General features: G+C 36.8%; 1 protein-coding gene across 1 annotated transcript in view; it reads left to right on the forward strand.

Annotated features, from left to right (window-relative positions):
• The window catches only part of ESR1 (estrogen receptor 1), a 161,590-nt gene that overhangs the window by 125,158 nt on the left and 18,054 nt on the right, over nucleotides 1-18,378 (forward strand). Inside the window, 1 exon segment of the mRNA XM_071806429.1 lies at nucleotides 7,407-7,545. Within this exon segment, the coding sequence (XP_071662530.1) occupies nucleotides 7,407-7,545 (139 nt within the window).

The raw sequence follows: 18,378 nt of genomic DNA on the forward strand, positions 1-18,378 counted from the left end.
TACAAATACAGACTGTAAAAAGGGGCCTCATGATCCTTGTGACTTTCTGGGTTTTGCCCAAGATTCCAAACATCCTTAATTCATATTTATGCTTGTAAATCATAATTGGTATTTTTCAGAAAGAGGTTTAGAATGATTACAGCTGAAAAGGGAAAATGTGAAGTAAAATTTTTAAAAGGAATTAATCTCATCTCTTTTAATTTCTGACAGACTGTTTAGGCTTAGCGGAGACAGTGTATAAGTTTGGATTGGTATTCTGCTCTATTATGCAGGCAGTGAAAGCAGAGAATTCTAAAAGAGCAGATAAAACATTTAGAGGCTCTTACAATTGTGGCACTTACTCCCTGTTTGCCTTTCATACGTTCCTTCCTGTAACTCAGAAAATTGTAGTTAATTTTCTTCTGACCCCATTTACAGAAACAAAAGTAACGTCCTTTTATAAAAATTGAAACAATGAGACAACATTTTGGGGTTCTTTAGCAAAATATTTGGATTGAAAATGTTGGATTTTGGAGCTTTTTGATCTTCAGTCCTCCAAGTAGGTCTCGATTTAAAACACTGGAATTGTGTAAACAATTAAGTCAGTGTGTCCATGTCATCCTTTAAGTGCTCTCAGGAGGAAGAACTAAATCAAAATTTCTTATAATTTTGATCTGAAAATCTGTGGAAAGAAATAGGAGTAGATAGCATTATAGAAATAGCCATGTGGATACTGAGGCACATGGAAAACAGTGTTTGTGATTCTCTGATTCCCTTGTCCTCAGATGCTGTCTTGCCATGCTGTTGTGTACAGACAAGGCTGTAGTTGAGGTGCAACTTTTAGCCACTTCTTAGCTTTTAGCTGCCTCTTAACTAAGAGGCTTCAGGGCTCAGTGTTAGGAGTTGAAGAGGCTGAGTGATCCATGTAAGTTCAGACCAAAATGTTATTTTATGTGCTAGATAGATGCGTAGACGTGGTCTTACATCTCACCTTTCTGCTTGGAGAGGTTGGGCGCTGAGCAGGTGGCACTACAGCAAGCACAGATTTCGCATCTAGATCAAACTGTGGTGACTGAGCTACTGGTCCTCCAATGTGCCTTGGGTTAAGAGAAATAGATGCTGTTTTTCCTCCTCCTGGCTGTTTCTTGAGGGCAGAACTTGCTGTAGAAATTATTTTTCTGTTTGCCTGTTTCATCTACTTAGATATTTTTGTATGTATAAACCTCTCTTAATTTGGTTGCTCTATTGAATGGTTACTAGCTATTAGGTTGCAGTACTCACCACTACTTTCCTGCTGTCTTTGCCAAACTAATTAGTGTTTTGTTCCAAATGTGGCCTATTACATGACGGTTGCATAGCTGAGATACTGAGATTTGTATGTAACAGCCTTTTTCTGTGATTTTTTGCCACCTTTCAAAACACTGCATTAAGAAAGAAAAAAAAAATAGTGGTTCATCTGTGTAAATTTAAGGCACACGATGTAGGAATGTTCCGATTTCCCACAACGTTTTTGTACAGTATAGCATCCGATATGTATTGCTACACGAGACATTATAAAAATTTCTTTTGCTATGACGTTAAAGACTTCCCAGAGAAGCAGTCAGTACATTTAAGAAAGAGATAACCTTTGGAGTTCGATAGTTAGGCCTGTGTTGTTCAGCATATTCGTAAGTTAACTGGAAGAAAAGGTGTGAGTAGCAGTGATAAAAATTATGAATGATATTAAATTGACCAAGGAAATGAAGACAAGGGCGGGCAGAAAAAATGTGCAGTCCTAGCCTCACTGTCTCTGGAAGAATAGAATTTAAATGGAAAATGCTTTGAGAAGGATGAGTTCAAAGGTGAACAGGATAACATCCATGGGAGGAATGACTGAATATACTAAAACTGTTTGGAAAAGAGGAGATTAGCAGTGAGATGATGACCTAGAGAATAATGGTATCTGCTAATAAAATAATTAGATACATCAAATGAAAGTAAGAGGGGCTTTTTTTAGAACAATAGGAGAGTATTGTTTTCCTAGTGCTAACTTAGAGTGTGAAAGTTCTTTGCAGAGAGTACTATTTCCAGAGTATATCTATAAAAAAATCTGATATGTATTAAATGCCTACGTGGGTTCAAAAAGCATCTGGACAAACTTGGAGGAAAAATCTTAAGAGACATAAAGCACAAAAAGACTGTCTTTGGTCTGGAAGTCCCTAAGCCATATACCGCTGGAGCCTGAGAAAGCTTTCTGTAGAAGCATATGTTTGTCCTGTTGTATGTTTTGCCATAAACATCTGGTATCAATTGTTATTGTAAATGGGATACTTTGCTAAATGGACCTTTGTTGTTGCTTTTAAAACTATTTACTGCTTATGCTTTACATTCCTTCGAAGCACCTGGAGACAGAGTCATTCTTTATGGCACAATGTTGTTTATTATCCTGCAAAAATTGGCTGAAATTTATATTTCAGGCACACGTGGTAATTAAGATGTATGGTATAAACATATAGGTAGAATTACAGTGGGATCAGGTGAAAAAAAGAAGATTGCTTAATCACTTGTGGTAAGAGAAACAGTCTGGACTCTGTGTATCTGTGTCTTCACAATATTAGTAGAAACTGCCAAATGATCATAATGAATCCCTAAATGATAGTAAGTACCCAGCGGAGGACTTACTGTTTCAAGATTAGATCTCTAATGACACTGGATATAGGTCCCTACAATGTTAATTGCTAGGGAAATTGTTTCTGTTGAAATAGAAAGCTACTCATTAGGTCAAAAATCAGAGGCAAATGAAGAATTTATTTGTTTCAAAATATTTGATTGGTAAAATTTGACACATATATATATGTTGGTGGTGGTTATTTCAGAGGGCTGCAGGGTTCAAAATGTATGTTACAGCAACAGTAAATGAAAACCACCTGAGTTTTACATTGTTCCTCACTGCATCCAATCAATCTTGTTCATAAACCAATTTTTGTTGTTTTCAGGGGTATATGTTTTACCTAATAATGCTTACAGCAGTCCTTGTGTTATTTCATGGCAACCCTTCCCTTTGGGCAATTGCCCAAATTCCCAGTTTACAGGGAGATTTACTCATACCTGTTGTAGATGGTTGCTGCCTTCTTTTTATTAGGATGGTAGAGTCACACAATTTTGGATTCCCAAGCCTAGTGTCATCTCTAGAGAGTCATGCTTGCCAAAACAGGGCTTTATAAAGCATTTCCTCCGTGGACCAACTGCTGCCTCAGGGTGTTGTCTTGTCTGGAAGAGAGAAATTCGTATCATGCAATCACTGATGCAGCACATTCTTAGAGAGGATAATCAGTTTAGTTTGAACGTTATTGTTTTGTGTTCTGCACAAGATAAATTTATTTGCCACCTACTCTTAGCTGAGTCCTCAGAAGACCTTTCTGGCTTTTCAGAAGTTCAGATTTCCATATTTATACAAGAGTTTGTGGAACAATTATTGTATTCTGTGTTGGATATCACTCAAAAATATTGTTAATTTATCTGTATATGAAAAAGGGATGGTTCAGCCATGGCTTTTATTCTGTGTCTTTCTCCTGCCAAGCCACAGCCATGATATATGAATGGCTTTATGGCAGTCTCGGTCTTGTGAGTTTTGGCCACACAAGGTTTTTGGTACGTCTCAGAAGGTCATGCAATTGGTCAGTCTGGTGTATGGAGTCAAATGTAGGTTATATCCATTAGTTGCAATTAATTAATTTATCAAAAGTGAAATGGATGTCTTCCTTTTTCCGTAAAAAACAGTAACCAAAAATTTAGAATTCTAAAATACATTTTCTTTCAAAACTTACCAACATTAAAAGAACACTGATATTTGAGAATGCAGTGCACATCTACATGCAATTTCAGTGACATTAATTTGCAGCATGCTCTGAGTGATAAAGGGACTAATGATTTATTAATGATTTGATTTAACCTTCTGTAACATTATTCTGAATTAGCTTACTTGAACAAGAGTATGTCTTAAAAATAATAATTAAATCTTGATTAAAGTTTCTAATGACAGCAAATTCATGGAAGCTGAATATGTTGCTTAGATAATAACTACTGTGGTCCATTATTTCCAGTCTGACTAGGAGCAGGTTTAGCTTCCAGCATGGGCTTCTGTATGTTATGCCATTACCTAGGTAATGCTGTTCTCTTTTTCTTCATATACTTCCCATTGGAGTCCTTTAACCCCTTTAGCCTGTTTAATTTCACAAAGAATAACTAAATTCCTTTTATCCCTCAGTAGAGGGCATGATTTTCAGTGCTTTATTAATTTAGATGTTTTTCTATCGTTCTGTCCAATCTCTCATCCCACTTGACAAATGGTTACCAGATTCAGGTAAGACAGAGTTAATTTAACTTCTTTACTTTCTTATAGTTTTCCTGGCTTTTTATAAAGTTCATTGTTTTTATTAGATGTAGCTTCCCGCTGGAAGCTCAAATGGGCCTGATTTTTCTTCATCATTTCCAAGTCCTCATTGTAGCTGCTACTGTTTTTTATCTTGTATATATGCTTAAAGCTCTTGGTGTTAAACTTTCATCTGTATTCTTTTATGATGAAGCTAGTGAGTGATTTGGATTGCTTATATTATCAACCTGCTTTTTCCATTTTTTTCCCACATGCCATCATGCCATCTGAATCATGATTTCTGTTTTTTCCATATCATGGTTAATAAAGTTGTCTGGGATAAAAAATAAAATGTATGGCATTCCTTTAGAAACACTTCAGTTCTGTTCATTATCCTTTTGCCATTACATACTGAGATGTGTCATTTAAAATACTTTAATTCAGTTAATCTGTTACATGTTTAAATGGAGTCAAATATTTCGCAGAAATCTCTTTCATCAAAACTATTATTTTTTATCAACTAAACTTGCAATGTCACCTAAAAAGCCGCCAAGGTAAATTGATAAGGTTTTTTATGAATTACAGTTGATGTTACAGACTTTTAAACCTGCATTAATCAAGATTTGTGTTAGCTGTTTTGTTATAAAACCCAAAGTAGATGTCAGGCTGACAGATCATTTAAAGCTTTTAACTATAGACTCTACAATCAGTTTTCCTTTTCATCCTAGTTTTTTCAAACTTCCTTAGCTTCACTGAAATCAGAGTTACTATTCCAGACAGCAATAAAATTGTTGGCCAATCCTTTTAGGACTTTTGAAGTACCTGAACATGAACACTTCGCATTAAAAAGATGTTAGCATTGTTGAGCAGTATATTTCTGTTCTCAGAACAGGCTGATAAATATCCCCCCTCTACAATAATAGTGAGGTAATTTATTAGCTTTCTTTTTTACTTTCTCTTTTTATTTTTTCTGCAGACTACTTAACCTCAGTGCCATCTGAAATTTCCTATATGGGGATGGGGAAAATATAGCTAAAAAAAAGAAAGGACTTAAAAGAGGTTTAAGAATAAGTGTAGAAAAAATAAAGACCAAGACAGTGTGGAAGGAAATAAAGCATTTTGGCAGACAGAATATTGCAGAATGAGCAGAGTTTTACAGGGAAGTGAATTGCCACAGTCACAACAAGCTCAGTTTTTCTGCCACAATCTGCTGCAGAATAGTGTGCAGCCACATGAAATGACGGCAATATAACTGACTTTTAATGCACTGATTGCAAACTTCAGACACCACATGGGGACTTGCGTCTCTGCGTTGCTGTGGTACTCTTCGAGCACAGAGAAAAACACTATATTATTATTATTATGTGCTGTCAGACTAAGGCAATACTTAATGGGAAACATGGTGCTCGTTGTTTGTTCTCCACATACAAGCACAGCAGTTTCAACCAGTTTCACTCTTGAGATTCAGCTCTATTGTTTCAGGCTGTTTGGTGACTCAGGGAAATGCCATTCCATCAATCTGTGAAATTTGAAAGTCATTTTACATTTGGTAATAAAGGAAAAACACAGGAAAAGACAACTTTGCCCCCCAATTCCCCCCCAGTTGTTATCAGCTTTTGTAAAAATAGCAGGTACTGCAACTTTCTGAATTTGCTCCTAATGACTGATAGATGAGTTTTATTTCAGATGTGCCAAACCTGTTCCCTTTTTTTGAATGATTCTTTATGAGTTATGATTAACTCTCTCAGATGATTTCATTAAAAATAATCATATCAACAACTGTTTTGCAGAACATCACAATATTTTCTAAGTTATTGTGAAAGATACTTTGTTCCTCTTTGTTATTTGAAAATTATATTTCATAACACAACATTCGTCTTTATAAATATGTACTTTTTTTTTGCCTTTTTCTTAAGATAGTAGTGGAGATTATATCAGGTATATTCCTTGAAACTGACCCAATATATAGCTCTAGTGAGGACACAATAGAGAGGCAAAGTCACTGCCATTTACTGGGCTGGTAAGGTAGTTTACCCTGAAATTTGTATTCTGAAGACTAATATGGATCGATTACTACAGCAAAAAAAAAAATTATGGCAAAGCTCAACAGAGTGTTTCACTCTTAATACTGAGTAAAAGATAAATAAGATGTGTGTTAAGGGAACTTCTACGTATTTCACTTTTGCAAGTTCATGCTAATTTTAGATAATAACTTATGCTAGGATCTAATAAATTGCAATCTTACCTTCACTTATTTCTTTGGATTGAAAGTAACATTCATGAAAAGTAAGAGTACCAAACAGAGAATAATACAATATGTTCCATGAAATAAACATGAGAATGACCACTGTCATTATGTTTTCATGTCTACCTTCATTGTTATTCTTTCTTATTCATATTTTAGTATTGTTATAAAAATTTTGCATTTATTGTTTCTAGCATTATTTAAATACAGAGTAAGAGAGGCCACCTCCTTCCTCCAAGTACTATACTCTAATAGAAATACAAGCAAGTGGTTCATCAGTGAATTCTGATTGTGCAGTGATCAGTACTTGCTTGCTAACGTATTTGAAATGCTGTATTGTGCCCCCTTCACAGAGGTATGGCACTTGCAGTATGGTGAATTGTTCACAAGTCTGTAAAACAGCATTCCACCAGGAAAAGTGGTCTGGTATTTACCGGTTAGAGCTAACATTTCATTTCATAAGAGGCATTTTTCCATTTTCCCTCCATCTCAACCCAGGCAGCATGGGGCTGGAGCAGGTGGCTACGGCCTGTGCCCCATTCCCCTACCACCAGCAACAGCCCTGGGGATGGAGATGCTCACCTGGCACTTGCCTTGATCTTGGGGCAGGGTACAGCCAGGGTCTAGAAAGTGCTGACTGTTGTGTGTGCTGGAGCCATGGTGGACCCAATAATAGACAAAACTCAGCCTGAAATGTAAAGATGACAAATGTATGTTTTATTGCTTTCCCTTTTTGGTTATCCAACTCCAATGCACTTTTCAACTTGATTCTCTGAATGATGTTGCACTTACAAAACTGGTGGTTTTACTGTCTCCTATTTATTCTTTCAGGATTTGTGGATTTAACACTCCATGATCAGGTCCATCTACTGGAATGTGCCTGGTTAGAGATACTGATGATTGGCTTAGTTTGGCGCTCCATGGAACACCCAGGAAAACTTTTATTTGCACCCAACCTATTATTGGACAGGTCAGTCTGCATGTTACTGTGAATTATTTAAGTTAATGTATTTCTATTGCAATCAGATTAATCAGACCAACTTGTAGTCATCTCACTGATACTACAATTTGAGACTACATCGTAAGTTAAGCAGGGTTATATGAATAGTAGGTGGGACTGGAAAAGGAACTCTAAAAAAAACTAGAAAATGCTCCGGAATGTGGTTGGTGCTGGCCATTTATTTGACAAATAATGCATCTGAAAGTCATCTCCTGCTGGAAGTCCTTTCTTTCAAAGGCAGCAGAAAATTTCTCTTGTAATCTGTATCGTTTGTTGCAAAACTAAATTAAATTAAAATGAAATCCTACCCCTAATCACTTTAATTCAGATAATTATTTCTCCTTACCTAAAATCTTCCTAGTTAGTCTTAGAATTGGTGTATCCAAGAAGCTAGCCAAAATTTTAGAAAATCCTGATACAGTCTCAGTTGCAATCTTATTTATTTGCAGAGACCAAATTAAAGGTTTGGGGATTTTGTTTGTTTGATTCTCCTGAAAACTGGGGTCAAACGTGTAAAACACATACCTGCTTGCTGCCTTAAGCCTTTTTTAGCCAGTCTTCCTAATATGCTGTAGGTGTTTCTAAGTGAGAGAGAAAAATATTCATCTGCCAGACAAGGATATCCTGGATTTTAACTGGCAGTCTTCACAAATAAAGCAGATAAAGCAGGAAGACCGATAGATTTTTGACATATATTCCAGTTATCTCAATGCAAACTTAAGTTTTCTTTTTTCTTCCCTCCCCCCCCCGCCCCAAGTCATGAAAAATTTCAGCCTTGAGAAAGAGTGTTAAAAGAGAATAACTAGTGAGGAGTTGTTTTGGCAAATGATCATGGCAAATCTAGAAGTTAGGAGAGTCATCCTGGCTACTGGTAGTCCTTTTTAGTTGAAGACTGCTACCTGTATGTATAGCAGAGCTGGCAGGAAAGAGCTTACGTGTGCATGTAGGTCATATCAGTGCAGAGTTTGGCATCTTGATGTAAACTGAAGGTGGAGGAAGAGCTGGGATGAGGAGACAGAGTGTGTGGGGAGGCAGCCAAGTAAGAGGTGGGCATGGTTCTGGTCTCATCACACTGCTGCAGGGGAAGTGAGCTACAGCAGAGGGATGGCGACAAAAAGTCAAGGGCAATACCTTCAGCTACTGCAACCATTAGCTGGGTGAATGAATCAAAGCACTTATTAGCAGAAAAAACATCTTGTTCTGTTAACTGTGGGGTACTGAGTTTTCATGTTTGTCTTTGTGGAGTTTTAATCCTTTGATTTTTTTCTTCCTCCACTCTGTTTGAAGGAAAATAAGGTTTATTTTTTGTATTTTGGTAACATAAAAATGCTAATGCCTAACAGTATGAAACATAATTTCATATGAATGGAGAAGTATTTATTGCTTTAGGGAAAACCCTGTTCCACATGTGTAAGTGCATGATCTGTGAGCTGTGGAACTAAATATATATAAAACACATTCTCATTTTGTGTGCAGAAAATATCTACTTGCCAAAATGTAGGTATCATCTTCTCAGACTAGGCGAAATACCAAGAAAACACAACAGATTTAAACTGATTTCTTAGTGCACATAAGTAAAATTCAGTACTGTAGGAAAGTATAGCATATTATTGGAAACTACTGTAAATTGCAATATAGCTTCCAAAGACCAACCTATCTGTTCCACATTTCATAATACAAGTTGTGAGAAAAAGCTAAAAACTGAAGAGCAGAGCCAGAGTACCATTTTTCCTTCTCTTAGCTAAGAAAAACAGCTAGGAAAACATTTGAAACTTTGGTCTTCCTCAACTGAAAATCCCCATGCTCTGAATAAAATGGAGTCTAAGCAGCTGATTCACACAGCTGAAGCCAGCTCTGCTGGATTAAAGAAAACAATTGTTTGCAACTGGAACGACATGTTACCTTAGGGCTTAAAAATCAATTAACTTCATAATCACAATAGGGCCTTTGTTTCCTGACTTTCAAACAAGACTCTTTCTAAAAACATAGATCTATTACATCTTCTCATGTTGAAATAATAAGAAACATGTTTCTAAGGTGTCATATACTTCTCTCACTCTACTTGGTAGGGGTATTTGCTGAAACTAAAATAATAAATTACTTGGCTCTGGGGAGCACTGATATGCTAATTAGTTAACTAACTGTTGATTTACTAGTTAATTAGTGGTAACAATAGTGTGATGTGTTAATCTGATTTTGAGAATATTATAGGGCAAAAGCATTTGTCAGATTTGAGAGGGCAGGACAGAGACTGATTTAAAGCCTTTTTAAGTCAATAGAGTCCTTCTGCTGCATCAAGTATTTGGGGGTAAATTGCACAAGAGTGCAAAAATTGTTTGATACATTATTGTTGTTGATCCAAACAATGAAATAATCTGATTTAATAGCTAAAATAATGGAAAAGATGGGTGCTGTAATACAGTTTTCTCTCATCTGTTCTCTCCTTATTCTTCAGCATGTTCTTTAGAGGATGCTCCTTTTCAGTGTTTTAATCCACACTGTTCTGTCCTGAATTCCAGTCACACTTTCCCTTTTACCTGATCCGTGGGGTTAACATTTGCGATATTAATTTATCTACCGTCTATAATCCAGAGTCACCAACTACAGATGGTAAAACTCGGATCTGTCTCTAACCTCTGTTTTTCCAGAGTTAGTACAAATTCAGGATTGTTAACATGGAGCTTTACCGTATTTTGCATATGCCTCTAGCTCTCTCTGATCATTCTGTGGCAGACATCTTCTCTGATTTGCACATCACTTTAATTTTTCACATTCAGGTTTATCCTGTCTGTAACAGATTCTTTATGTCTAGAATCTCTGAGGCAGTTGTTTGTATACATTTGTATGTAAAGCTCAGGTCACATCAGGGTTTATTATGCAACTTTTTAACCTTTTGGCTAGCTGAGTGCAGTCTTGTCTTGTTCGTATCTATTTAAAATGCCATAAAAATCACATTCCAACTTCACCCTTTTTTGGGGCAAATCTGATTTTTCTTTTCCCAGCTCAATACTCCTGCTTGGGTCATATTAAACATAAGCATGTCTTGTGTCTGAAGGTCTTTCAGAGTCTGTCTTTTCTCATTCACAGAGAGTCTACTTGTCATATTTTCAAATAAGTAAGTCTGTGATTTTTCTATATAACAATTCACACTTGGAAGACCCATTGAAAATACCTGTAAAGCAGCCGTTCTAATAATTTTAAGATCTTTCTTAAAATTTTGCTTTACCTATAAAAAAAAATTAAATAAAAATTAACCTGCCAGTATGTGTAGACTACTGCCTTCCATATGGATGAATATCTTCACATTATCCCTTTGTATTCCCACTCTGCCTTGTAATTAGATAGGGTATCTGTGGGGTAATGCAACCTTTCTTATTCTGTTAATGCTCTTTCTAAACACTTGAGTCTTGGTTCAAAATGAGGACTTTTAGCAGTCTGCCAGTTACATATTACAACTACATTTTTACAGTGCTCAACTGATGCTCTTAAAAAAGCTCAAATGACAATAATTATAGATTAGAAAAATAAGCCCAATCAGGAAATACAATGGCACACTCACAGTGCTTGCAATTAATGTACAGTACCTGATAAAATCAAAGCAAGCCCTGGATATCTGCATATCCTTTATAGTTTGTGGGTTTGTTTGGTTGGTTGGTTTGTTTTTTGTTTGTTTTGGCTTGTTTTGTTTTTGTTTTGGTTTTGTTTTGTTTCATTGGGGGGGGGGGGTGTGTTTGGTTTTGGTTTTATTATTGGTTTCGTGGTTTTTTGGTGTGTGTGGGTTGGTGGGTTTTGTTTGCTTGTTTGTTTTTAGATTAGTATAAGGCAAACGTAGAAGCAAAAGCTTAGGTTTCTAATGGGGCAAAACAGATGTTTCCTGTCTGGAGAGTTCCCAAGAAACTAGACTTTAAAAATGTCATTAGACCAGGGCTGAAATTTGTCAGGCTTGACAATAGACTGTTTATAATTTTGAAGAAATTGTAATGTTTCTTCAGGAATGATAAAATCATATTTTATTATTTCTTTAAAGGATTTGTTGCTTTCAAAAGGCATACTGGTCAGAGGTTACTTAAAGTTTTGAAACAAAATTGTAAGGGAACTCATGGTAAAAATAGCTGAACTGCTGACTGAGGGGGATGACTTCTCACCTGAAACATCCTTAGTATCAGCAAAATGGGAAATGCAGTGGTGCATTTTAAAAATGTGGGTGGAACTTCTGCCCAGTAAGCCTGGTGAGCATTGTAAGGAAAGTGATGAGATTCTGCCTAGATAAGAGAGTTGGCTGAAGTGTGAATAAACATGACATAGTGGTAAAGAGTCACCATGCATTTTGTAAGGGTAAGTCATGTGTCATGAATACACTGGAGCTCTTTGAAAAGTTAACAAGCAAGTGGATGAGGGAGATCTTGTTTGATTTCCAAAAAGTATTGCAGCAGATCCAAATTTTATGTAGACAAATGTGAACTGATGCATATAGAAGAAGAGTAATCCTAATCTTCATAAACTTCGTTCTGAGTTGATTCTTCTACCTTGCTGTTAACAGTAGTCAGTTCTTTGCTTACCATCAATTTAAAAGTAAGTAGACTGCAACTTCTCCCCCTGCCCAGGAATCATTGCAACAGGAAAAAGAAATAGTACAGAGCGTTGTTATTCCACTGTTTAAATCTGTGCTGCATCTGTGCTTAGAAAATTGCGCCCTTCTGATTTTCCTTATCTTAACAAGAATATTGAAAAAACAGGAAAGTTACCCAGAGGAGTCACATAGGCAATCAAAGAGAGGCATGAGCTTTGGTAAAAAGTATAACTAAGTAGTCTGACTTCTTTGCCTGTGATGCTCAATAGAAGGGAAACAAAACAGACATTACAGGAATTTCATAAAGTCATGAGCATATTGGGAAGATGTGTGGTAATCCACAAGTTATTACCTCTTCCAGTCTAGCACTAGAGGTAATCAAGCTGAAATCAGCAGATTCAAATGCCTATATGCTTAGCCCAGAGCTAATATACAGTTGATGCGAGCCAGTATGCCTGTTCTCATTTTACATTCTCATGTTATTTTCTTATCATAATTGTAAAAAGTGTCTAGCAGAAAAAAAATCAGTCTAGGGACTTACAAAATTTCAGTTAAATGTAGGCAGTGTTTCCATGTTCCTACCAGGTTATTTCCTTCTTTGGAGAAATCTAGTCTGCTGTTCAGTTCTTTTTTATTTGGAAAGTCTTGTTCACTTCCTCTTCTTGACAGAGCTTTTTCATTCTCTTAGAAGAAACTGAAGAATTTTCCCTTTGCTGGCTTTCATATTGAGCAATGGCAGGAGGCTGTGGATGTCCTTAAACAGCAGCTAGCATGAATAGCATAAAGATGTACAGCATTCACTGTATGACTGAACAGCTGAATAATTTACTGCTTTCATAGCTTTGGTCTGAAAGTTTCTCATCACATCTGAAAATAAACTTTTACGTTTTCTGTGCACATAGTGCTTTCCAGTGTTTTGATAGACAGAAGATTGGGTACAATTAAAGAACATCAGGATGAAATCAGAGTGTGTTTTGCTAGTCCCTCACCTTGTAAAATGTTCCAAGTGCCTGAGGACATCACACTTGTCCGTCACTTGAGTAAATGCACAACAGTTTTTGGCACTGTGTAACTGTGGATGCATTAATTACCATTGAATTATTAGAAAAAGTGGAAGCAAAGTGGCCACAGATGCTTGATGCAGAATGCTTCATTAGTGACCTGCTGCTCTTATTTATGTCAAACGGAAGAAGCCCATGCGCAACATGTATATCCAAATTTGCACTTCAAAATTAATTTGAAAAACAATTGTGCATTCAATTTTAACCTCATCTTTCACAGCATTATATTCTGTGCTGAAAATTCAGCTCAAACAGTCATCCTGTCATCAGGCTACTTACCTGAGAGAGCTGAATGATCAACTTGTAGAGAGTTAAGGAATCTCTTGAAATAATTAATTTTCTCTTTCATCTTTCACTTTATTGTTGGATTTTGAGGTGTACTACTTTATTGTAGTCCCCAGCCTATGGAAAAATATTCCAGGAGACACAATTATACACCTTAAAACAATGCAAAAGTAGTAATTCACATTTATTGTAAATCAGTCTTTACTGTGCCTTGGAGCAAAATTCAAAGACTACCCAGGAGGACCCTTGCAGAGTTTGGGGAGATGCTGCGTGATGCTTAAAGGGCTGAATTATTCTTCTTCAAAGATAAAAGTAAAACAAAAAAAAAAAAAAGAAAAACCCCTCTCATGGTGATCTTCCCAGTTTTCAACTGTTAGAAAAAGAGGTTTCCTGGGTGGGTTTGTAGGCACAGAACAGAAGTTTTCAGACAGAATGAAATCATTTCTGGATTCAAGATAGCCCCTACACAAAGTCTGAGACTGCTTCTTCTTCTAGTCACTCTGACCTTGGAAGCTCAGGCTCCAGTTCTAGGTCACGTTGAATTGTGAAGATGATCTTTCCAAAATTTAACTTTCTTTGCATTTCTGATACAAAGAGAATTTTGATGTGTTTTTGGCTTTAAGGTGATTCAGACTGAATGTAAATTGAACTGAAAAAGGCCTTCCTGTCAACCAGTATAACATTTTTCAACCAATTATTGTAACTTTATTATTCCCAAAAGGAGAGCCTTCATAATAATTTTCTAATCTAAATGTCATCAAATGCTATGAAAAAAAAATCTTAGAATTATTATAGCAGCATTTTAGAGATTTTTCCTATCTGACTTATTTGTGGATCCATTCCACATTGTCTTTTACCAAGAAAAAAATACCTATAAGGTACCAAGTAGTTAATTGTCTACATGTTTCAAACCTGATTCACCATTGCTGAAATGTATAGTGTACTCTTACTTTATCTATCTAGGTAGATGATCCTCTGTTGATCTAGTCAGGAAAGACACTTAGTCATGGCTACATTACTCTGAGGACAAGGGTCAAGGGCATGGCAGGCCTGGTGGTCAATCCACTTGGGTGGCTGAGGAGAAATGTCTTGAGGAAGAGTGGACTGATTCCAAAGGTTAACCACTGGTTGCATAGCTGGTGTCAACAACAAAGATTCAGCTTTTATGCTCATGGGGTCATGGCCAGGAAGAGATGGGGTCCACCTCATCAAGTGGGGCAAAAGCGTAATTTCCACAGGCTGGCCAGCCTGGTGAAGGAGCTTCAAACCAGGAACGACAGGGAAGTGAGATGATGACGCACAGTCAAGTGAGAAAGGTGGTAGACTGAGCTGGCAAGAAAAGAATTCAGGGTGATGTGGACAGGAAAGATGTTGTAATCAACAAAATGGAGTAGTAGGAGACCTCCCCTAATTATGTGTATGCACACAAATACCTAAGTGCCTACAGGATGGCATGAGGAGGGATGCTCCATAGGTTTTCTGGGAAATCAGCACAACTGGGCACTCTCTGAGACACCAGTGTTCCCCCACGGCACAGAAGGCAAATAGGCTCCTAGGCTGCATTAGGAGAAGCGTTACCAGTAGCTGGAGATACATGATCCTTCCTCACTGCTCAGCTCTGCTCAGACAAATCTGAAGCGCTGTGTCCAGTTCTGAGCTTCCCAGTACAAGACAGACATGTACATACTGAAGGAGTCCCATGAAGGGCCACAAAGATAATTAATGGACTGGAACATCTCTCATAGAAGGAGAGACTGAGAAGACTGGGATCTGATCAATGTGTATAAATATGTGAACGCGGGTGGAAGTAAAGAAGACAGGGCAAGATTATTCTTAGTCACAGGACAACAGGTTGTGGAGTCTCCATCCTTGGAGATACTGAAAACCCATCAAGATAGATATAATCCTGAGCAACCTCCTGTAGGTGGCCCTGCTCTGTGCAGGGCCATTGAACTAGGTGATCTCCAGATATCCTTCCCAATTTCAGCAATTCTGGTATTCTGTGACTGACTGTAGGTGAAAACCACTTAAAATTTTTTTGTTTGTTTCTTTTTTAATTTATAAATGTACCACTCCATATTTGTTGCAAATACATGTCAATGATGACTTTTAAATCTTGGACTTTAAAAATTTTGAATACATTTTGGCCAGAAATTGATCCAAATCTCTGCTCTGATAAGCTTATACATACATATATATATATATATATATATATATATATAAAAGGCTCTTACTAGTACACTCCAGGAGAAGCAGGATGTAATACCTCCCATCAGCTGTAGTCTATAAAGTTCTTCAAGGTGTGTCATTTGAAAGCCAATGTTCAGGGCTGAGAAAAAGATGTTGCTGCCTCCAAACTACTTTGCTATCACCTTTAGTAATAAAGGCTCATGAGCAAGTCAATTTAAAAACAAACAAACAAACAAACAAAAACCCCACCAAAACAAAACAAAATCACACAGAAAACAATACAACAGAACCACTACAGAACAACCCTTCTATCTTTAATTTTTCTCTTTCTGAATCTCTCATCTTCATGCCCACCTACCACTTACTGGTTGATTTGTGTGATGGAACAAGCCTGTTATGATGAAAACAGTCATTTTTTAAAGCAAAATGCTCCTTAATCTCATGAGTACTGACACAGAACATGTATTTCTCTTCATCGGCAGGCCTTGCATTTGATGCTGCAGTGTTGTTTACTCATGGTGGTCTCCACTTTTCTCTTTGCCTCCTGTTCTTTGGAGATTTCAGTTTTGTTGTAGAGCAGGTGTGTCAAACTCATTTTCATCCGGGGCCACATCAGCCATTGCACTTGCCTTCAAAGGGCCGAATGTAATTTTAGAACTGGATAAATGCAAGTACTCCTACATTTATCCAGTCCTAAAATTACATTTGGTCCTTTGGAGGCAATTGTGAGGCTGGTGGCCCCCAGTGAAAATGAGTTTGACACACCTCTTCTAGAACTTTGGGGTTTTGTTTGTTTGTTTGTTTGTTTTCCAGATTTTTTCTTTTTTCCCCCCACTTTTTCCCTAACCTTTTGCACAATCTCCAGATTACTGGCTGAATACAGGACAGCATGAAGTAAAAATTCATTTTCCTCATCTTTCGATTACTGATAAAGCATAGCATGGTAGAAAAAGGGGAGTCCTCGATTAGTTAAGTAGCCCTCCAATGCCAATCTGGCAGTATTTAAAGCATCTCAATGGATGTTCTTGATTTGGTCTTAAAAGCTTGAAGATGGACCTTTCCTGACATCTTGCTTCCTTAAGCTGTTTTATTGCATCACTTTACAGTACAAAGTGTTTATCAGTATCTTTTAATAGAGCTAATGGAGATAGAACACATTAATGTATATAAAAATTGTCTCTTACCCTAAAGACATGCACCACCTACGCATTAATCCCGCAATAATATTCTAATGGATAGAATGTTAAAAAATGTTAAAATAGTTTGGCAATTCTTTAGTGCTTCAGAAGTAGCACAAGATATCATGGTCCTGCTTTGTCTTTTATCTATTCCCAGTCTTCATTAATTCCTCTTATTTGGCTTTATTTCAACATCTCTTATTTGGTGTGTGAACTAGCCACCTCTCTTGGTTCAGAGTTAGCTCAAGGAGCAATCAAAAGAGACATCAGACAAGACTAATAAGCCTCAGATGATGGTGGGCTGGTAATTTTGCAGTATTGGAAGAGGTAGTCACTGCTTGTTTAAGCCTCAGGCTCAATCCTAATTTTTGCTTTGTTGCTATAGATGAGAGACATTTGTGCTGGATGAGAACTGCTGTGTGTGTGCAACCTCTTTTTTGCAGTCTGTTTTGGGGACGTGATAATGCCAACAGGAGTAACTCAAAGGATGGGTTATATGAGAAGGTATAAACCTAATCACCCAGCTCAGTGGAGGAAAAGAGAGGCTTGCTCTTAGGGGTCCCTTCTGCTTCTGCCTCTTTTCCTCCCTTAAAATTATATTTGGAACTGATGTTTCAGTTTTATTTCTTGTTTGGCAAGTGTCTGTTTCAAAAAAGAGCAAAAAAAATTAAAATGATTCCATGTTGAATTATGCTGATTCCAGTCCAGTACTTCTCAAATTGCCCAGCTGTAAGTGATTCTTAGACTATGATTCATGCATTGACACTAATGGCACGTATTTTTGAGTAACTAGCCAAAAAATTGTATTTGTTTAAACAACAATAAATAAGTACTGCAACAGTGTTGTAGATCAACTGAAAAAAAAAATAAAATAGGGAACTACACCACCCCAAAAAGGAAGGGGAAAAAAAAAGGAAAGTAAAATTAATACTTGAAGGTGACTTTCTGAAAAATATACATGTTCTCACATTAAGTTTCCTCCATCTGAATTTATGTCCTTGCCTCTGGATAGATAGATTTTCTTTCTTGCCTATGCCATGACTGAATAAGTTAATGAATTAGAAATAAATCCTAACCAAATATAACAGAAATCTGAGAATGAGATGAAGGAGGAGAAGAATTGAGAATGAATAGACTGTAATGATTAGAAAGGATTGTACTCCTTCAAAACGTTTCTCCAAAATACAATCCAAGCTTAAACTGATAAAGAGATTTTGAAGTATGAGAAAGTTGGATTACCTTTTAAATTTTATTTTTTTTCTTCTCTATTTTATATTCTGTGTCAGATTTATGCAGAAACTGAAGCCAAAGGGCTGCAATATGGTGATGGAGATTTTTTTACCACTGCATTAGTACATCAAAACTTATTTGTATGATTTAAGGATTGCTTTTAGACTTTATTCAGGTGCTGGCTGCATGCTTGGATTCTTGGTTAAAAAGCTCAACATCAATAATAAACCCTTGCTTCTAATGGTACCCTCTGAAACAAAACTCTCTCGGGAACTTCTCCAACAATTTA

The sequence above is a fragment of the Patagioenas fasciata genome, chromosome 3 (genome assembly GCF_037038585.1).
Source record: "Patagioenas fasciata isolate bPatFas1 chromosome 3, bPatFas1.hap1, whole genome shotgun sequence".
Taxonomy (NCBI): Eukaryota; Metazoa; Chordata; class Aves; order Columbiformes; family Columbidae; genus Patagioenas; species Patagioenas fasciata.